This window comes from Haliaeetus albicilla, chromosome 5 (assembly GCF_947461875.1).
Source record: "Haliaeetus albicilla chromosome 5, bHalAlb1.1, whole genome shotgun sequence".
Taxonomy (NCBI): domain Eukaryota; kingdom Metazoa; phylum Chordata; class Aves; order Accipitriformes; family Accipitridae; genus Haliaeetus; species Haliaeetus albicilla.
The window spans coordinates 23,589,011-23,611,874 of record NC_091487.1 but is presented as its reverse complement, the minus strand read 5'-3'; the positions used below and the strand labels follow the sequence as shown (position 1 = coordinate 23,611,874).

At 35.6% G+C, this 22,864-nt stretch overlaps 1 protein-coding gene across 7 annotated transcripts in view; it reads right to left on the bottom strand.

Annotated features, from left to right (window-relative positions):
- CEP128 (centrosomal protein 128) overlaps positions 1 to 22,864 on the bottom strand; it is a 141,369-nt gene that overhangs the window by 5,007 nt on the left and 113,498 nt on the right. For 4 of the 7 annotated variants that reach the window (XM_069783718.1, XM_069783719.1, XM_069783721.1 and 1 more), the window contains 4 exons: positions 21,166 to 21,189; positions 6,200 to 6,277; positions 4,113 to 4,226; positions 330 to 438 (listed from right to left, as the gene is read on the bottom strand). In XM_069783718.1, the coding sequence (XP_069639819.1) occupies positions 330 to 438; positions 4,113 to 4,226; positions 6,200 to 6,277; positions 21,166 to 21,189 (325 nt within the window). Of the gene's footprint in view, positions 1 to 329; positions 439 to 4,112; positions 4,227 to 6,198; positions 6,278 to 21,165; positions 21,190 to 22,864 lie in introns of those variants that run through there. The other 3 variants (XM_069783720.1, XM_069783722.1, XR_011324705.1) reach the window with 3 other exon arrangements.

Here is a 22,864-nt window from a genome sequence, read left to right as displayed (position 1 = left end):
GATACACAGCTAACACAGGTATGATTCTTCATGCAGAGATTCAGAATCCAAGTGCAGCCCTTTTTTTTTGTTGTAGGTTTGGATGCCAAACAGAATATATTGTATGTCCCAGTTAAAAAACCCAAAAAACTATCAGTGGCATGTAATGAAGTATTTCCTAGACAAAGGCATCCATCCAGTATCTAAAGCTAAAACACAGGAAGACTCTTAAGATGGTTCTAGCATATTTTTTTTTTGTCAAAAAAGTCTTATTCTCTCAAGTAAAACAGCTTTAGAACAGGAAAATACATTACTTGTAGATTTTTTTTTTTCTGTGAAACAATACTTACAACCTGAATCTGAGATCAGTGAGCTGGACAAAAAGCTGTTTTGAGTTCGCCAACTAGAAGAGGGGGCAGCCACTTCCATATCAGAAATTCCAGCATCCATTTTCACATTCTATGGCAGGCAAGAAAAAATAATTTTTCTGTTAATATCAAGCAGCTGCAAACTTTCACAAAAAACATACAGTAGCACACATATGCTGTGTGCTGTGATTTCACACATGCTGGAAAAAATGATTTGAATTCTCAGAATTCTCAGTATTGCAGTTAGGTTCAAATAAATTTGCTTATGAATTTCATGACCATTTCATCACCACAAAATCTCTGCAAAAAGCTGCTCTGCCTTGACAAAAGCATTGGGAGCATTGCAAGTTTTTGTCACTACGATCAGTTGCAAAACCACTGTTTCCTGTTTACATCACATCCACAGTTCAGGACAAAGCATAGCGGCAGGGCAGACATCAGCGAATGATGAATTCCTCATCAATGAATGGTCCACATTAATTCACTGAAGTTCCACAAGTAAGTAGTAATAAAAATTAAATCCATTTTCCCTGCCACTGAGGAAACTCAGTCTTCATTGATTTCTCATATCAAAATACCTGAAGTTGCTTTTCCATTTTCCTGTTAAACCATTAAATAAAGTCTGAAGTACAATGTTACTATTTATGGCTAGACCTATACAGCACAGCATTTTGGTGAGTAAAGTCATTTTGGTCTATAAGATAAAAAAAGATGATCATTTTAAACAGGCCATTTAGACAAAAATCTCTGTAAATCTTTATTAGCACTGCAGCAAGTAGTCCCCAGTTGCAGTACCTTCCAAAATAAGATTAAGAGCTTGGTTTGGTATCCAAATTACTCAGTTTCTTGAAATGAGAAGAGATAATAACGCACAAATGCATCACTTCATAAAACACTCAATTTTCCTACTGAATTCTTATCATAAACAGCCTCAGGGAATTTTGTTAAAACATCTTGCAATTTATCATTCATGCTGATACTACGATGTGAAAACAAACAGAAAACAAAAAAAATTCAACATTCATTTAGAGTTACAATGAGCTTTTGTCCCATCACTGAAGAGGGATTTATTCTATTAAGACTAATGGGAATTACATGTATTAATCCCCTTATGTGCTGATGAGAGACTTAATACCTAAAGTGTACGTAGCACAGTAACAACTTTTAAAGAATAAAAAAAGCTTGTGTCTTTTCATTCTGCTTGCAGAAATGCTATCTTAGAACAGAGCTTTTAAACAAGCAAGGTGCTTCTACCAGCATCTGTAACACAAAATGGCTTTCTTGCTACTGAAGTTTTAACCCACAGAATGTACCTTTTTTCATGCGCTTCATTTACAGTTACATCTGTATGCTGTGTTTGACTAGCTGATCAGTTGTTCATGGCAGGGAAACTGTCATAAAATATTTGCATCTACCCATCATAACATTCATGTCGAGTTTTCTTCTAGCTTTCTCTTTTGATTTTGCTTCAGTTGGTATTCACTATTATTTATTTTATTTTTATACATTATATTTACCTTTCTTTTTCCCCAATTTCTTCTTTATCTACTATCACTCAGCCCTTTCTTAGTTGAAAAATCATGATAGTTCTACTTGATGGTATTCTGCCAGCCTCTGGCCTCCTTTAGTACTGGAAATCTTACATTTTAACACATACAAATAGCAATTATGATTATCCTGGGTGTCTAAGCAACAGGTAGTTTACAGCCATCTGACAAGACTACAGAGGAGTAGGAAGACTGAGTGGGGACAAGTGAAATCATAACAAAGGAAGAAAAATAACTGCTTTTAGGGGAATGTTCAAGTTTGGTTTCATTTTTGCTCCTTTAAATGGAAAGAGGGTAGGATGCAGGATTAGATAATGCCTGTCTGCGATTAATGTTGGCAAGCAAGCTGAAAGAAGTGTATTAGAAGAAAGGCTAGAAAGAAGATCATAATGGAGGAGAAAGATTAATTCCACAAGTAATTTTATCTAAAATGGCCAATGTAAGAATTTTACAAGAACTCCCTTTTATAAAACATGCATTTTCTTATCACCTACCAAAATCTACTTTGTATAGCAGAAGCACTACATTGTGTACAGAGCATGAATCAAAACTATCAGAAAGAATGAATTTTGATGTCCTCAAGCCTACACTCTTCCACCAATCAATTTCGGAGACTCCCAACTGACAAATAGTAAAATAAAAAAAAAATTAAACAACAATGCATTTGAGTTAGTTCCAAGAGAGGGTAAGAAAGGCAAGCATTAAAAAGGGGTTTTTTTAGACTAAGCTAGCCTGATCACTGAAATCAGATTAGCACCCGTCTGTTACTTGTTTTTGAACATTCTGTTCCATTGGTAACAGCCGTGACAGCAGAGTACTGTATGTCATGCAAAAACGCAATTAGGCCTGACTAAATGGAAGCCATTAAATGCTCTCTGTTGTCTAAAGAAAGAGGAAATAGTTTTAGAATCAGCTTTATACTGGATTCTGAATATAGAGTTCAAATTATGCATGCTCAGTACATTCAGTCAGCTTAGTGCAACATTATATTCTACTGTCAGCTGATTGCATTCCACTTAGCTTTTCAATGTTTTCCAAATTTCAACAGCTACTGAATTAGTAACTCTTATGTGAAGGCAAGAGAAATTCAAGAAACTGAAGATTATCATTAGCAACATACTGAATCTGTCCTGTTTCTTCCTTTCAATTCTTTCTTACAGAAGAGCAAGGTGGTTTTTTCAAGTAGCTTAATACCTTCTTCTTACAACAGCAACTTACTAAGCTAAAACACTATTTATTTTACCTTTTCCACTTTTTAAAAGACCTACTGGTAAGTATGTCCTCATTTTACAGAAGGAAGACCGCTATGGGGGAGGTGGGGAACACAAACAGCTTGAAGTTTTTTGATACATGGTGTGTGATCCTAGATTTTGAGCTCAACTGCTCAGAGACACTGGTAAGATTCATTGCCAAAGAATCTTGAGTTAATTTGGATAAGTAGTAGAAATACTAGCATGATTCTTCAGTTCTGATCATTTATTTCAACCATGTCCACAAAAAATTGTAGTTCTGCTGAAGTAAGCTGCTATCACAATGACATGCAGTTAGAAGTGGTGTAACAATGAACAAGCTAACATGAAGAGAAAGAAAGCATGTTAACGACTGGAAAGGTGAACTCATTACAGGCAATGTTTCTAAACAAGAGCACTGTATTTGTATTGCAGGAAGTTGAGTTAGGAAATTATGCTCAGCCCTGCTGTCATCAACTGGTGACCTTTAGCAAATCACTTCCCCTCTGTTTGCCTGGATTTCATTTATGTATGAAATAGACATCATACAGTATCTTTTGTAAAGAATGCAAAGATCAACTACTGAAAAATCACTATACACAATCTACAAATTAATCACCCTTTTAATGGAGGTAACACGTTTCTATATTTATCTTATACATGAAAGGACAAGGGAAAATTGAACAAACCAATCAAAAAATTGCTGTACACAGCAATATGACAAAGCAGGTAAACACTTCAGAGTAGTAAGACACAGTACGACACTTTTCTGTGAAATTTTAAAGATTTTTTGAAAGTATCCGTGGCACTTTACAATGAAGACAACACTTCTGTCATCAAATTTTACATCAGCCATGGCAGCTACATAAAACAGAAACATTCATGAATGATTTTAGTCTGTGTTTGTACTAGGAGTTAATATACATAAAATAAGCTTAGGTTGCTGTTTGAAAGTAATCAGCAAACGAAAGTGGAGTACACACACACACCTTGAATTGTTGGACTCTTTGTTTTGAATCTTCCAGCTGTTGGTGTAGAGAACTCACTATTTCTTTATACTTCGTATACCTTTCCTCAATCATGTCCCTTCGGCATTGGGACTCCTAGAAATGCATTGAAAGATCTAATGATTTTGTAATGTGAAAAGCAGTTAATAAATGTTGGCTGCCTATTGTAAACACAGGTATCACCAAGGATTTTCAATATAGGAAGAATGAATTAATTACTAACTTTCAGGGGCCATATGAAAGCCATATGAATGTTCTATACAGAAAACTAATGTTAAAATGAAAACAGGTTAAAATGCGAACAGCCTCATCCTTAACTGGCAAATGATTTCTTGTAACTCCTTCCAAAATTCAGTAATATCATACCTTCTAACAAAGAAATTCTGTAGTGGTGAAAAATTAATTACAATACTGTAGAAACAAGCACTTGAAGAAAAAAAGTGTTCCAAGGATATGGACTAAACAATATTTTCAAATAAGAAAACATAACGCTTCTCACTGAACTAGCTAACAATTCACTTGAATGAATACAACTACCAGACATCTTGTGAGGCATTATCAAAGATTTACTTTCTCTTTCCTTCTCCCTTCCTATGAAAACATTGAGGGAAGAACTTGCTAACAGTGGAAAGCAATGAATGGCTTTGAAATACTTCATTCATGCGTACCACTTGAGAGTAAAATATGCTGTTGTACAAAAAAATCCTATGTATTATTTTCAAATAGAAGAATTAATGAAACTCCAAACTGACATCATTCTCACAGCTAAGGTATAAAGCTTAGCTCTCTTGAATAATAAATTATTTATTAACAATACACAGTTGTAGGTAGGGGCTCATCTTAAGAAAACAATCTTTAAAAACTAAGCATCAGGGAGAAGGACAAAGCTCAAATTAAAGCAAAGAATTTGGGTTCCAATCTCAAAAATGCTGGCTAAGTGATAACTACAGCAAACCAGAAAATGACAATGTCATTGCATAGTAATGTTAAGCAAGAGAGTACAAGTGTGAAGGAGATTGTAGAAACCCCACATTCAAGCTTCTGCTTTGCCTAGCTGAGATCAGAATTTTTCCTTTGGCAGTGCGGAACCATTGGAAACAGAAGGCAAATGTCAACCTCCATCAGAGCAAAAAGCTCTTCTGGGGATACCTGGGATGTGAAATTAAAACTATACACCTCAAGCATATTTTTCTTTAAAAACCCAAACATTTCAATCAGAATTTTGTTCCTAACTCTGTCAATGATGACAGCAATAAAATAGTGTACATGTATTAACACGTGACCTCACGCAAGAACACTGAGAATAAACAATGTTTCAAACAAGTATGTTTTGAAATGTTTATGACTACCTCAGGATGAGAAATTCTATATAGCAAATAAAATGAAAATCATTATGCATTTGTCGATCTGTGATTTAATACTGATTTAAAATTTATAGTGTGCAATGAGGTTTCAAATTATTTTTTAGTAAACCACCAAATTCATGTATGGAAAGTAATAATACGGTGGTTTAGCCACTGAAGACTTAATGTGAGGCTTATCACTCTTGACAGTACTCCACCACTACTGTCAATATGTCCCACTGTGTCTAAGCAAACACACCTTGATTTGATAGTGGTACTGAGAAAATAAGTGACAATTATTGGCATTATGTCAAAAGAAAACAAAAAAGCTATAAAGCTCACTTATTTTCATTTATACTTTAAATATTGAAGTGACTGGCATAATTTATTTAATTACAAAATTTTAATTTTTTTAACAAGTAATATCAGAATTCACCACTAAATACAAATATTCTGAACCGGTAATTAGGACTTGACCTATTATGCCCAGTTATCAATGTTTGCTAACGTTATGGTGCACGTCAGCAGTGTTACTAATTAGGACTAAATTTATAACCTCAAAAAAACTGTATAAACATGAAAATACATTTCTATATGGTTTTGCCTATTTAATATGTACATATGTAATTTTAAATATCTTATCAACCAATTTATACATATAGAGAGGACATTAATTAACCAAAATATTTTAGAACTGCTGGAAGAGTCAAATGAAGTCTTTCTCACGCCAGTATCTTTGAAATCTTCTAATAGGCTCAGGTTTTCAGGAACTGACTCCAGATGGTCTAAAGCTACTTGAGTACTCTAAAGAACAGAACACAAGATAAACATAAAAAATTAATCTCTCAGCCATCTCAAACATTAAAAATCTATTCCATCTATGGCAACAGGTTTATAGGTATGTGTGTCTGTACATTAAACAGGTCAACAGTCAACAGGCTGTTAAGGAAAAAGAAGGACAAAACCACACAGCACAGTTTCCTTAATTTGAATCTTCATGAATAGTTGCCAGTTTACTGAGCAGAACAATACTTACTTACAATTTTGGAGTTTATGTAGCCTTTAGAATGAAATTTTCTTTTATTGCACTTCAGGGAGTAAAGTACATTTAACAAAAATATAAATGTATACTTACAATGTTTATATCTTTGTAGTTAAACACATAGTAGAAACGTTCTTTTTTCAAATACAAATATGTGCAATTAGCACTTAGCTAAATATAGAACAATTAAATTTTGTATTTTTGGTTTAGACATACGGTGTGTACTGCTGAAAGAGGAATTACCACTCTAGGCAGAGTTAGGGTTTGACTCAACAACAAGATTTCACATCCACACCTGTGACACAAAAAAATCTAGTCTATAGCAAGATGCAAACAACTGAAGAAAATGAGTATCGTGTTTGGGGTTTTGTGCACAGGTGAGGTTGGTTAGTCATGCATAAAGAATAGTCATGCCCCATAAGCCAGATACCTCTGGAACTTCTCAAAGGCTGCCCTTCTATTATTTGCTGAAGAGCAAGTAGAAACAATACTGTTTATCCTTTCTGAACAACAGTTGGTATTTCCTCTACAATTCTATAAATTACACTTCTTTGGATAAGGTTCTGTTAACCTGATATGCAATCTACCAATAAGGATCTTCATTAACCACATTACTGGCCTGGCACTTTAAAGCAAAAATCTACACCACAAATAAATTTCATCAACCCTGAAGTCAAATATCGTTATGCTGTAAAGTCTGTACAAACTTGCCCTTAACTACAAAAGCTCTGTTGCTAGTTGGAAAGTCTCAATCTAATGAAAAACATCCTATTTAGATCTCAGACTTAAGACCTGAAGAGACTAAGACTTTCAATCACACCAGGATAAAAAAAATCAGTGGGAACCTCTCAGCACAAGTGCAGTCTACTCCAAAAAGGTGGTTTGTACCACCTAAAGCTCCCTGACAATCTTCAAAAGCAACCCAATGAGTCAAGACTGTAATAGTGTACTATGCTGGGTATAACAAGCCATGAAACATCAGCAGTATTAGCAAACAACAAAAATACTTCACCAATGATTAATACTGAAGGAACTGTCCACAGGCTTCAATGTTACAAAAAAAAGTGTATATCCATGTAAGCTAATTCTTTAGAGAAGAATGTGATTCTTTAAAAGCATAGCTGATGTTTCTTTAGTTAAAAATCAATCACATAAAAATTTATTAAAAAAACAAAACGGGAGAAACAGCAATGAAATGAACACTCATGTGAGCAGGCAGCTTAGATAACAATATCAATATTGTTATATTAATATTTTGTTAATAATATTAAACACATTACAAATAAAATGGACATTATATATTGTGTATCAATGTAATAGGTACATTAATAATTTAGTAAGATATTAAATAGCATTATATGCAATATATATTGTACATAAAGCAACATACAAATATTATATATTTATACATTATCATAAATAGCAGTATTATTAAAATTACTATTTATACTTCTACCATGACTGTCTAGTGACCACAGATCTTTTTTCCTACATGCTGCTATTAATTATATAGACAAGTAGTTACCTGCATAATGAACTAATCAAGTCATTGCTCCTAACTTATAAGCAATATTGCAAATTACAATAATGCAATATATGAAAAGCCATCACGTTTTGGTCTGAACCAACCACTTGCTAGCTTAATTATATGCATTCTCATTCCTATAAGAGAGAGTGTACAACCAATCTCTATTCATCTTCTCTCTGCAACTTCTCATTTTACAGACCTCTTGCGATCTTTCCCATTCATAACTTTTGCAAGCTGGAGAGTCCTAGTGTACTTCATTGTTCTTCACGTGGAAGAAGTTTCATGCCTTTGATCATTCTTATGTCTTGTGTAGCCTCTCTAGTTCTGTGGTTTTTAAGATGGAGAGGGGGAGAGAGGAGTGGAAAACCAGAACTGAACAGAGCAACCTAAGTGCAGACACACCATCAATTTAGAAGCAATGATGTCTGTCTTGTTATCTGCTTCTTTCCTAACAGTTCCAAACATTCATTTTTTAAGATTGTAAGAAATATGCTTTCCATAACAAATGAAGGTCAAGTTCCATAAACAATGGGATTCATTTGCATCTCACAGGACCAAATTGTAACCAATATTAAGTCCCAATAAACTAAATTAGGTAGCGGACGTGAGACTGGGTTTTCTGTTTCTGTAATTATATGTATGCGAAAATATTATTTATGTAAAAGCATTTATCTAACTTCCTGTGATCAGGAAAAATGTGTATTGGCAGTTAATATGCTGACGATATTAGGACCTATTTCTATAAAACAACTACTGGGTTAAATCAGTTTTCCAGATATTTGCATTCTTTTTCCTTCTGTGACTAATGAGGTTCAAACAACATCTCCCACCTTCTAGGAATAAACTTTTACCCTTGAGATTGTATGCTTAGCTAAAAAAGGGCTCTCTGACCCACTGATACATTCTGCAGTACGAATGCAAGATGCAGTAGGAGAAAAATATTCAGGAATTCCCAGATCTGGCCCTTTTTTCCAGGATAATTTCTATTCTTCACACAGCACAGAAGATAACAAGAATACACTGCAGTCAAAGGTTCTAGAACAATAACAACTCCATTATCACGGGTAAGGGGAAAGAATTTTACGAGAGGGTTGGATGAATTGTTGCTTCAAGAACAACAGGAAGAGTATGAAAGCATACAAAATGGGGTAAAAGGATTCACCAGCAAGGAAGGATATTTTAGATTTCAAGAAGTACAGGAAGAACTGTCAAAAGTGAAACAGAGGGAAAGAAAGATTCCTTAGTCATTTAGCAAGAACAAGAAAATAGAAACAAGACAGGGAAAATAAAGTGTAGTTAATTTAGGTATGAACCCAAAATGAGTATTTTTGCTTTTCTTTTATACTAACACATTTTGTTAGATTTTAAAAATGTGCAGCAATTATAGAAGAGCAAATATATGAAGTTATGCCTGAAAGATAGGTAAATCACTTCCTGAAATGAGCAGCACTGAGGACACCCAGTACGAAAAAGTCCTTAATGGGCATGTTGACAACTGACCATGGCAAATGCTGGAAAAAGCCTGGAAGGACAAAAAGGTGCATACTTGTGCTGAATTCCAGTGAATAAAGTAGGGCAAATCAGTTTTACAAAACTCAGAGTCAGAATTAATAAAGGTTATTTCTTCTAACAAGAAAACAGTACTTTCTTCTTTCTCACCTGCTGCATGAGAAAGGAGGTTAAGTAGATTTCACACTTAGCTAGCTGTGTTTTTCTCTTTACCAGAAAAGAATTACAGAACCTGCAGTTACATATTAATAATGAATTTGTAAAATGGATTCTTCTTCATATTTTCAGGATGCAATCAGGCTGGAGGCCTACATATTGCATTTAAACTGTTTTTCACAGATTATAGTGTAGAAATGTTTTTATAGTTATAATACTTTTTCTTTTTTCCCTCAAATGCTACTATACATCTCCACTTGAAAGTAAAATTGCCTAGAGGTATCTATCATTCTCTAATGTTTCCCTCTTACAAGAATCAACCATTTCATTTTTACCACAGTAAAGCAGTATTCATTCATATTTCACACTTCATTTACAATGGCCTTATGTTCATCAAAGCACTGATTTTCCACTCCATTAATTTATGATGAGAGGCAATGTTTGCCGCTTCTTCCCAGAGTAGCCCCTGGTACTGGTCTGCATGTGTGTTTCTAAGGCTGGGAAATATGAGAGACAACAGACCCTAAGCAATCCAAACTTAACTATATGTGAAACAAAATACTGAATCCTGATGTTCAGACATCATCCTAGAATTACACAGATCTGATGGACACATGCTCACAAAGTTTTTTACTTTGAACACCAACAACTCCCCTACCCTTTCAGAAATAAAATCCTTCCTCACAGGAAATAACCCCAAAATTGTAATACCCCTCAATCTCTCTTCTTGGTCCAGCACCAAATTAAACCATAAATATTTTAAGCTTATGGTTTATGTATCCTAACACATTTTGCTGAAGTATTGTACTTATGAACTGCAGAAAAATACATAGTTGAGATGTCACACAGAGTTGACAAAGTTGCCTGGGACACAGGACACATTTAATGTAGTGGCTCCTCAGCATGCTATAAAACATATTCAATTTACAGCAATCTTTTTCCAACTACAAAGATTTTTGCTTTTCCCTGCCCTGTTTCAATAAAGAAGACCCATGATCTGTTCTCAGCATAAAAGGAACTCAGGCCCTAAGTGTAAGCCCATGCCTTAAGCAATCCCATTTTTCAATTCTTTCTCTAAATTCTAATGCCAAGACCTCATGTCAACACTGTCTGTAAATGGAATTACGGAAGATGCTCATCATCTGTTCTCCCCGAGTGTCTCCTAAATATATCCCTGCTATTTCACATACTTTTTAAGTGAAAAAATATATTTTATGAAAAAAATATATTTTTATGAAAACATATATATTATTTTATAAAAAAATAATAAAATTAGCTGTGCTTCAGCTAGTCCTCATTATTTGCATTATTAAATGTAATCTTGAAAGCAGAAGACCAGCGTTCGGGTTATATGCATACTCGGTCCTTAGTTTTTTTGTTTTATTGAGAATCATGTGGATAAAGGATGATATAGGCTACTTGGATTTCTGAAAGGTTTTTTAGATTCCCAAAATTTAAACCTAATTTCCCACACAAAATGACAGGCTCTAAGCTAACTGTTACTTCTCAGGAAGTAGACCATGGGGTAACGATACAGATTTCCAAGAACTTGCTAACTCAGTGCTCAACATCAATCAGAAAAGCAAAATCAACACTGGATATAATCAGGAAAGGAAAAAAAAAGCCAGAGAACATAATTATTCCTGAGCATGAATCCACAGTGTGCTTGCATCTTGACTACTGACTGCAGCTGTGGACCTCTGTTTCAGAACAGAAACAGAGAAAGGTCAGAGAAGAGCAACAAGAATGATCAAAGTCATGGAGCACTGTTTCCGTGTGAGAAATGATTAAATACAATGACTTGAAAAAACAGGACTCTTCAGCCAGGAAGAATTTGCATAAAATCAGAAGTCACATAAAGATAGAAAATTTTATATGGGTTTAAGCAGAAAACTGGGCAAGTTCATGAATGAGAAAGACCATGGAAGTGTTCCCAATTCGTAGAAACTACATCTAAGTCTGGAAGTCTCTGAGCTTTGAATGGCTGGAATCAGAATGAATGAGTGGGAAACAAAATATACGTCAGTCCTGTTCATACACTCTAAGCATTTTATTGTGGCCTTTGTTGCAATGTCTATAGCTGGGCTAGATTAACCTTTGATCTTAATCAGAACAGTTCCTTTTATATTCTAAAATTCTCACAGTCTTCTGAGCAGTTTGAGAAGTTATTTGAATAGGATAACTCACAGACTAACATTTTCAGGGACAGAAATGTGTGCCTTTTTCACAAAACCAATGAAAAGAATGGTAGTGAAGTGCAAATAAAAACAGAAAAAGAAAAAAGCCAAGTTTGTGAGGGGAAATTCAATAAAGGAGGCTGCAACAAAAGAATACGCTGAAGAATGGGAGGGAAAGGTGATGAAAGAGCTTTTAGCTGGCCCACAGAATTGGTCTGGTAATTTAATGAAACACACGGCAACCTCCTCAACGTGGATCAAATGCCATACTTGTATCATTAATGACTGCACTCTATTCTATTAAAAGAGATGGATTTAGCTGCACAGATAAAATGCGAAAAAGGATGTCAGAAGCACCTGACATAGAGGGCAATTAAGTACTGTTAACTTTTTTTCCCAGAAATCAGAAAGCTGTATGCCATAATGCATACAAATAATCCTAAAGAGAGCAATCACATCTGTCTGCTCATTGTTTAACAGGGAACAGAAGGTACTGACACAGTGCACTGTTGGTACCGATAAGAGGAAGAAACTCCAACTGTACTGACTGAAGTACTATTAATGGTATTTTACTTAACAGCAGTCTCTTCCATAGAGTGAGTGCTATTAACCTTTCTGTTTTTAAAATAAAGATTATTTACTTTGAAAAGGGGCGTTCTGTGTTTTCACAGAGAATGATAAAACAAATTACTCATTTTCCATGACTTCATACAAACACTTTGATGTTTAAACTGCATGTGAACAGTTAATCCTCCTATATTGATGTATTCTTGGTGATAGACCATTTCACGCTGTCACAAGGGACAGATCTAAATCAAAATCAGATACACATTTTATTCTTAGTCTCAAAGCTGCAATGCTAAGTGCAAATAAATCAAAGCAGGTTTGTATATAGTCCTCCTAAAGTGTGCCTTTATAGTCAATATATTAAAAACACATAAACAAATTAGAAACCAAACTTCACTGACTTTCAAGTATAGTGCTCCTTTCTTTACTGAGGTAGGTAAAAACAAATGGCTGTCTATATTGCACAGATATTTTTGAAAATTAGAGCTGACTTAAGTACTAGTTAGCTAATCCCCAAAGAATACCCATAAAAAGATTAAATGCAACTGTAATTTTAACTGACTGCAATGCATGTCAGCAGGCAGTTACTCACAATTTAGATGAAAGATGTAATGTTAAAGGTGACCTACAATGACTTATTTTTAAATGGCCTTAGCATGTTGAATACTTAAAAATAGCAAGCATAGGATACACCCAGCATGTATAAAGGTATCCTCTGCTTTCCCTGTTAACACCTGTAAAACTATGCATTGTCAGCTTCTAACTCCAGCACTAGACTGATACATCACGCTCCTCTTTTATACAAGGTGTGGTTTTACTTAAAAGGCCTGACGTTCTCTGTTGACTTCCATATGCCAGACAAATTCCATGACAGCTGGGACATTCTGTGACGTAGTACATCATATGTATAGAGGGAACTTTAAGAGAAAACAAAAAAATGTATTTTGTGTCTTTATATTCCACATATACCATTACTCCAATTATACCATTGTTTTGATGATTTTAGCACATCAAGAAATCAGTTTACCTTTACAAATATAAGCAACACATAAATTTATTAAGTTATACAACATTCAAGTTCAACTGACTTTTTTTTTCTATACTACATTGTTTCGTCAAAGTTTTAACCAGTAAGATTTTTTTTTTAAGCAAAAACTACACTTATACTAATGAAAAAACAAAAGACCTTTGTTAACAAAGCATTGCAAATGTCAAACTAACTGAACTTTAAATTTAGACTCCAGATGTTTTTGCATAGGGTGGCCCACATTTTAATTAAGAGAGCTTCATGGATGCTTCCTTTTCTGTTTGCAATGACATGGATCATGTCTTCTCTCATTCATGAGCACATAACAACCCTGTGGTACCTATGGGAATTGTTTACATGGAAAAATATTAGGAAAGTATTTCATGAATTTTTACTTGTTTGATGCATACTAGCAGCTGGAAATGTGGAAGAGACAGTGCGGTCTTTTGGCAAGACAGTTCTCTGTGAATCATCAGCTAGTGCTTCGAGTACTACTGGGGGTCCACAGGACTAATTTTTGAGAATCTATTCTTCACCATTTACTAAGATTTTGATCAAAGACTTCCAGATATAATTACTGGAAATTAAAAGAAATATAACACAAGAGGCAGAATGTGTTAAGTAAAGCAACATTAGCAGGCACACATTCTTAAAAGGTATAAAGACTTCTGAGTCATTCATTCATGAATGCTATCTTCACCTTTTTGGAGCTTTGCAGGCTAAAAATCTTCACATGCAATTTACGTTAATGTTTTGTATGGTAAGAGTATTTCATCAAGCCTTCCAGAAAGCATTAAAAAAATTCAATTAACACAGCCTTCATGGGAGAGAAGAAATATTGTTCAGTTTTACAGCTCAGAAAAATTGAAATAAAGAGAAGTGACTTAACCAAGGATTCACAGCAAATCAGTGGCAGAGTAGGAAAAAAAATAGGAATTTGGCTTACAGATGTCCCTATTTTAATCAACAGATGCACAACAATGAGAGAAAAAAAAAATAATCTATGGTAGCATCAATAAGTGTAAGTGATAGCTGTATAAGCATCCTGTGTTCTGTGGAAGAACTCAGATTCACATTCCACAGATGAAAGACCAATGTTTTTAAGGAGAATCCTGTGAATGGGACACATGGAATCTCCTTTAAAATTATATTTAAATACATATACATACTATGTTCAAAAAAATGAAAGTGAAGACCACTGTATATTACTACTCCTAGTTAGACTAAGAGAAATAACCTAAGCTATCTAAAGAATTACAGTCTTTTGTAATAAATATTTATCCTGAGATTTTTACTTTCTCTAATGGAAAACTGAGAGGATTTTGCTTTATTAAAATCTGGCAAAAACATTCGATATTTGCAACATGTGGAACACATCTTCACAGTATTGAAAGGAGCTTTCTACTTAGAGAACGTAAGGGTTGCATTAGGAGGAGTGCTGCCAACAGGTCAAGGGAGGGGATGCTTCTCCTCTAGTCAGCCCTGGTGAGACACATCTGGAGTGCTGGGTCCAGTTCTGGACTCCGCAGCACAAGAGAGATATACTGGAGATAGTCCAGAGAAGGGCAACTAACATTCTTTAAGGGACTAGAGCACCTGTCCCACAAAGAAAGGCTGAGAGAGCTGGGACTGTTTAGCCTGGAGAAAAGAAGGCTAAAGGAGATCTCATCAATGTGTACAAATATCTGAAGGGACGGTGTATAGAAGAGGGAGCCAGGATCTTTTCAGTGGTGCCCACTGCCAGGACAAGAGGCAAGGCACAAACAGAAACACAGGAGGTTCCATCTGAACATCAGGAAACACTTTTTCACTGTGAGGGTGACTGAGCACTAGCACGGGTTGCTCAGGGAAGTTGTGGAATCTCCATCCTTGCAAATATTCAAAAGCCATCTGGACCGAGTCCTGGGCAACTGGCTCTGGGTGACCCTGCTTGAGGAGGGAGGTTGGACCAGATGACCTGTAGAGGTCCCTTCCAACCGCAACTATTTTGTGATTCTGTAATGTATTATATTACTGATATCACCACTGGAGAAACTATGAATTTATTAGACCAAGTTGTTAGACATGCACCATGATTATTTGTCAATAAATAAATATAAAACTGTCATCCTGACTGCCAAACAAAGAGCAGTTTAATAAAGTTTAGAGTTACCTACATTTTGTAAGCTGCCTCTTACAGGCAATTTAGCAATAAATTCTTAGGCCAATATTTTAAATATTCTTTAACAAATACACAATAAGATATTCTTGATTGCGCTTATCTGCAAATTTAGTATTCAAAGTCTCAATATATATTTTTGTAACAATATGTTATTGCTTACATTAGTTTAGTAATTCATTTTTTACAAAATAGTGAAGAACATTTTTAATAGAGAATAACTTAAAAATAATGCTATTTATCAATTTTTGAGGGAAGGAGGATTAGAGGTGACATTATAAATATACATATATATGTTTAGTTTGTGGACTTTGTGCAAGTACACAACCTTAAATGTAATCCATAAATTAGAAAAGTTTTGCAGAATCTTATATTTATTTCAGCATTTTTGGTTCCTACTCTAAATCCCAGAATTAGCCAGAAGGTGAGAAATAAGTGTGAATGGGAGAGAAAGGCAATTGTTAAAAAAACCCCATACTCTTAAGAGCAAAATAAATTCTTTTACATCAAAAAAATGTAAAAATGTTCGTGGAAGAAAAACTAGAGGCGGCTGTATTAGCAAAAAACTAAAAGAACAAGTAAAGCACCAAATGGTAGGGGGCAGAGGATAGATAAGTAGCAGGGTATTCAACAAGAGCAGTAGATATGTAGGGGGAGAAGACAACATCAGGGAAGAACGGAAGAGGAAGGTGAGCATCAGGAGAAAAGAAACAGCTGGCTGCAAGCACCGTCAGGCAGCAGAAGTTACTTGGTGGGAATGAGCAGACGAAGGACTCAGGGAACCTTGGGAAAGTTCTCCACCACCAGTGAAGGGAAGTGACACACTGGCTCAGTGATGAAAGGAAAGGAAAGGGCGAGGCAGGCAGGACAGAGGATCTCAGACTGCTGCTCCTCTCCCGGTCGTTTTTATAAGATCAAAGAATGGCTGTGTTCTGGGAGGACCAGAAGGCCTTTGATGTAATGGTAGTTTTGGCAAGACACTACAGAAGCAAACCAAGGGGAGAAGTATTAACTCTTAGATTCAAGATTTCCTAAGCATTCATGCATACAAAGTATGACAATCATGAAATAATCTCAAGAGCGGGGTGGGAGAGAGCATGCACCCTAAAATGGATGGTATCGGGCAGTCACATAATCTCTCTGTGATATGCATTGGGCATCGTCACCTTTCCGAGTCTCCTTTTAAAATGGGTGATAAATCAGAAAACTGATGCAAATTTGAGCCTGCTACTACAGTAGAAGAATCTAATAGCTTTTACATTGCTGAGTGTGTGCAGACAGAAATTTGTTTTACTGGTATTCAAAACCTTACTTTCATGAACATAAAATACGAGTTACAACAAAATACATAAATGTTCATACTGAAAAGGAAATTCATATTAAATAACAATTTTGCAGAATACCTACATCATGACTGGAGTTAACCTAGATTTATAACTTTGTAACAAAAAGTTGAATCATGTCCAGAAAAGTCTGATCCAAGTATTCTAAGCAAGTGGTAACCTCACTTCTGGGTTCTCTACAGAAAGCAGCAAGCGGTCTTATTGATCAAAGGATATAGAATGCATATGTTCACTGGAATAGCTTTCAGGACATGGTTGATTTCAAATGAAATTTCCCAGTCTTTTGTCAGACTAGTACTACTAAGGCAGACGAACTGACTTGCAGCTTATCCTCAAAAAGAACATGTAGTTTACAGAAGCAGCCCACTGAAGTCACAAGCACAGCATAGTAGCAGTGTGCACATACGAAATACACCCTGACCTCTTTATGAGAATTAGATACACTTCCCATTGTAGCTACATCTGAGAATACAAAACAGACTTTTTCCCAAGAAAATCATACACCTTTGCCTATAAATAATATAAAGCCAAATCCTGTATGTAAGAACTAAGCTACACTCAAGAATAAACTAAATCACCTTATTTAAAGATAAATCATATTCCTTCTGGCAAAACATCAGACTATGTAATTGATTACTAAAGTAATCAGGAAAATTACTTGTTAATAGCTATGTAATAATTAAATTAACAGTATTAAACCAAAAAGAGAGCCAAACAAAACACATAATCTCTAGGTACTCAAAACCTCAGTTTTGCCTGTACTTGTTACTCCCCTGGCACTTCTCACGAGTTGAAGGATTATTCCAGAATACACCTTGGTTCTTCAGCTCCTTTTATATCCACTAGGGAGTCTGCCTAAGTACCCCTGTTCTTCTTTCTTACCTTCCAGCTTCTGCTCCTGTCCTGTGCACACTGCTGGAGCAAGAAGTGGTGCACCTATCTACTGAATCATACTGTAGAACTGATCTGACTGAAGAAGAAGAGCCAAAAAATCCAAAAGCTTCTTGTGATGGGTACTATTTGTTCTCAGGTTCCTTAAGGGAGTGATCAGATCAGGTGTCATGTCCTGAAGGAGGATGGTAAGACAGCTCTTTCCTTGGGAACCAAGTGAGTTGGCTATGGAGAAAGAAGATCCAAGAAACTGTCCGGAATAGCAGACAGGATAAGTCATGGGTAGGAGATGGAGCTTCCAGCTCAGACTTCTGAGAGAAGAAGGAGCTGGCAGGGCTCAGATGATGCAAGGGACCCCTCTAGTTTGCTGCAACTTACAAAATCACTGAATTAGATTAAGCTAGGCCTGGAAGGTTTATTCACCCAGAGCTCTGAAAATAATTTGCTAGGTTCCTGTCACATTTCTTTCCCAATTTTTTTTTTGCCTAAGTTGCCAAGTTCATCACATGGCTACTACAACAATTTTACTGGCAAGTGTAGAAGGCAGAAATGAGTAGACTGTAGACAAAGGGAGGGAGGCGAGTGGGCTGCCAAATATACCTCTCAAAATATGTACACGTACACAGTTTTCAGGTCATTGCGTAAAACAGACAGTTTGTTTAGGTTAAAATCTTAATCTAAAGATTTAAAAAATGCATTTACTGTTAGATGTGCATGTCTTTTCTGTTGCTTAAAAAGGTATGTGCAGGGTAGAAACAATTTTAAAAGTGGCTGCAGGAGGCTTCACACTTGTGGTAAATCTGACAGTTCTGCACTAAACTTCATCTACCCCTGTGCAGAGCAATTTCTTCCACTATTAGGCAGAATAAGAATGCTGTGGAAGGAAATGCAGATAAGATTCCTAACCCAGCCATCCCATGGTCTCACAGTTTAAAAACAGCTCTGGAGAGCTGATGCTTTCCTATGCATTTTGTAGTTTGTGTATGTGTGTGTGTTCTGGCTTTTCCCTCTCTTGCCCTTTTTTGTGTCTTGCATTTTGTGAATCTCATGAACTGCCATCTTTCTGTCAAAATTCTCCTAAGAAAATGCATTTTCTACACAACTTGTGACTGGTTGTACTTTTTTGATGTTGTGCTCTGAGCACTTAAATAACAGATGATAAGAAAATTATACAAATATATGAGTACCATAACTATTACGTAGTCATTGTCATAAATGCTGCATAGCTATACAGATATGTAGACATATATACTGTATGTATAAATGTAAGGATTCTTAAGGATCCCTTAAACTGCAAGCCTTATTCATTCTTTTGCTTAAGGGCTTTTTTATCATAGCTCATCCTGACACACTCAGACCATGTAAGTATTACTCTGTGTGTATTTTCTTTTTAAGATTAGTGAAGTGGGGGGAGGAGAGAGAACGCTATCATCCTCAGAACTGAAACAGAGATATAAAGGTCAAACCCACTTATTTTAAAGTATTCACTATCAGCTATCTAACATCCAACTTTTGAGTATACTTAGCAATATATACAGCTGGAGCTCCTACTGAGTTTAGCTATTACTAAAACTTTGCATTTCTGAAAATCAGGCCTCAAAAGTCACAAAGTCAGATAGCCAGAAAATGAGAAACACAAAGTAATTAACAGTCTGTGAAAAATTTAGTTTAGTGATTTGCCTGACATCATAAAGGAACATTATGGCAAAAGTAAAATAAGTGCCTTGGGAGCATTCGACGGCCTTAGTGATGACGATACTTTTCTTGCCTGCAATCTCGGGCTTAACATTACACATCTTCCAATGTCAGCAGTAATGAAAGCAGTGATTGATTTCAAGCTCTAGGATTTAGCGTCACAAATTTGCATTCAGGTGTTACCTTCGAACTTGCATTAAGAACGAAAATTATATTTTACTGATAGTAATCCTCTTCCTCTTCTATCTGAACAATAACTTACAAATCTTCCTTCTTAAAGTAGAAGAGGTTAAAAGTATAAAAAGTAGAAAGGCTCCAGAAAAAATAGAAGCAAACATTGTCACAAAATATGGATTGAATTTGCATGACGTTGTGCTATTTACAAGCAACTACCCTCTGCCTGTGTGAAAACAGCTCTGGCATCAGAAAGGACAAGGCATTTGCTGGCAGTTTAACTCATGGCTCATGAGAAACTGATGGCAGTGGATACATGCCTGACTAGTTGTCATGTAAGCAAACCATGAATAAGAGATGCTCCTGAACAGAACTAATGTCCTGGCAACACTTTACACAGCACTATGTGAAATGCCAGGGCACTGAATTTGAGCATTAGCTCCCTACTCCCACAAAGCAGGAGTTCCAACACTGCACTCTGATTTACAAAGGGTCTTTTTTGTGTAAATGCAAGTTTTTCTTAACATATTGAATATATTTTAAATGTATTTTTTAAATCAGAAGCTGTTTTCAAAGATACACAGACAATCAGGAAGGATAAAACAATAATTTGCAAAAGCAAATTTAAAAAGTTTATATTTGCAGGGTTGCAATTGTCTCAGTGCTGGTTTCTTTAGATGAAATTTTCTGGATCTCCAATGAAAAGAAACTGTGGGCCTGATACACACTATTGTGTGATGTCTTATTGGACATTCCTATATAAGACAAAAGAAGCATGGTTCAGAAATGCTAGGGGGGCAAGCCAAGACCCATCCCAGCTATTCTACCTGATACACTTACTAGCTTGGGACATCTGGATAATCCAGCTGCATTCATGGCATGTACATGCATGAAGGCTTTTGTCCTTCCAGCTTATTATCTTACTAAATTATATTAATTAATCATTAAAATGGTATTCCTTCATGCTTTTAGTTGCAGTGTTGATGTGGGCAGATGAACTGATTCTGTCTGCACATCCCAGTGTAAACATATAAAAAGCACATGTAACAGTCACTGAAATGATTAGAACTATCACATGGACCTCGACCATTAGAAATGCTAGCAGTCGAAAAATAACATCCTTTGTATGGCTCTTTATCTACGACATTTCTCTTCCCAGAGATGGGATGAGGATTGAACTGTACAGAAAAACTACAACATTACACTGTATTTCATATAACCAGTACCCAAATACTGTAGTAAAAACTTACACAGAAAGGTGCAGTGTAAAATTATCACATCTTCTCTTAAAAGTAAAATGACAGTTAAAAACCCAGAACTGCAACCTTTTTTTTTTAAATACATAAAAATAATATTTTTCATAATTTAGAAAAATTATCAGCAATGTCATTGTGATTGGTTTGGAAATGAATTTAAGAAACTTACCACTTCTAAGGCCATAATACGTTCCTAAAAATAAAGTACAAGATGCCATTAGAAAATAAAGAATATAAATGCAATGTAAGTTGAACAATGATGAAAAGGATTCACTTTGGTTTTTTGCTGGTCATATGTATGTCATTTTGCAAAAATCTCACTGAATAGGAACTGCTGTACTTAATTGGACCTCTGACCCATTTATCATACTATTTCACTTAGAAAGTTGTTCCAAAGAAAAGAAACTCCCCAGAAACAAGGTAAGAAAGAATTTGAAAAAATTTACTCAATAATATATTTTTTCAAATAGTACCATTAAATTTTCAATATTGTTGATTTTACCCCTATGTATCCCAAAGTTTGATTTCTTTTTTTGATCATCTGTGACTGTAGATCTAGCAAGTTTTGGAGTTCATGTCATGTTAGCATCTGGTTTAGTTTTCTTTTAGTCATTTCCTTAGAAAACTAAAAAGTAAATTCCATATCTTTGTACTGTTATCCAGAAATAGCTCTAAAGAATGTTTTATTAACAACAAGATGACATTAGTCAAAGTTTGATGTCAGACAAAATAAGATGCAAATAAAATAAGCTTGTGCAAGTTTTAATCCAGCACAAAATATAGAGAACCCAGACTTTATAGATTTACTGTATATATTTTAATGTCCCATTTTCATTTAAAAGTATCTTTAAGAAAAATATTAAGCTAGTAAAATCAAGATCATGTACTCTGGCACTATGTCCTGACTAGGTATGATATTTTAAGTAATCTGAGAAAACACACGTTCAAGTGTTTGGGTGAGCTCACGTTTAGAGTACCTGACCATTAAGCCATTACAAGAACTCTTACTTTGCTCAAATATTACCTTTTTGAAAGTATGGGAGAGGATTTTTTTTCCTTCCTGGGTCGACTAGGCTAAGAATCCTTATACGTTTTCCTGTTCTATCCCTCCCTAAGAGGTAAAAATGATTGTAATAATCTGGATTTATTCCTGCAGCATCCAAAGACCCTTAGACAAGTCTGAACTGACTTCACTATTTTGGAAGCAACTGGTACAACAAAAAGTTTCTTAGACCAATGGAAGAATTTGGGAGCCATTTGCAAGAATGCAAAAGTATTTTTCTTTTTTTTGTAAGACTAGGTGGAAATGAGTTACAAATACTCTTCTAGAGTTATTACTGTCTTAAAAAACTTTAAAAATAACGGTTATATTTACTAACTGAACAGGTGTACACATTTGTGTAAAACTGGTATTTATATATTGTATATTTACATATTTGTGTAAAACCAGTGTCCCTTGGATTACTGAAGGGCTAACTTTTATTCATATAATCTCTTGAAGAAAAGACACAGTTCACCCTAGTGAAATGTTTAAAGCTCATTCAGGCACAGGGGGGTGGAGTGGGGCACGTGGGGGGGCACAGGGGGCAGGAGGGGAAGAGGGATATGGGGGAACTTGGGCACATGGGGGAGCAAGAGGGGATGCGTGACATGGGGTGCAGGATGGGACAGGGGGACATGGCGGTCAGGAGGGGATGTGAGGGGACACGGGGGGACAAGGGAACAGGGAGGAGATAGAAGGACATGGGTACTTGGGGGTCATGGGGGCAGGAGGGGATGAGGGACACAGGGACACGAGGGGACACATAAAATGAAGTTTGCGGTGCAAATGATGTTATTTTTCATCAGCCGCTTACAATAGTTGTGCC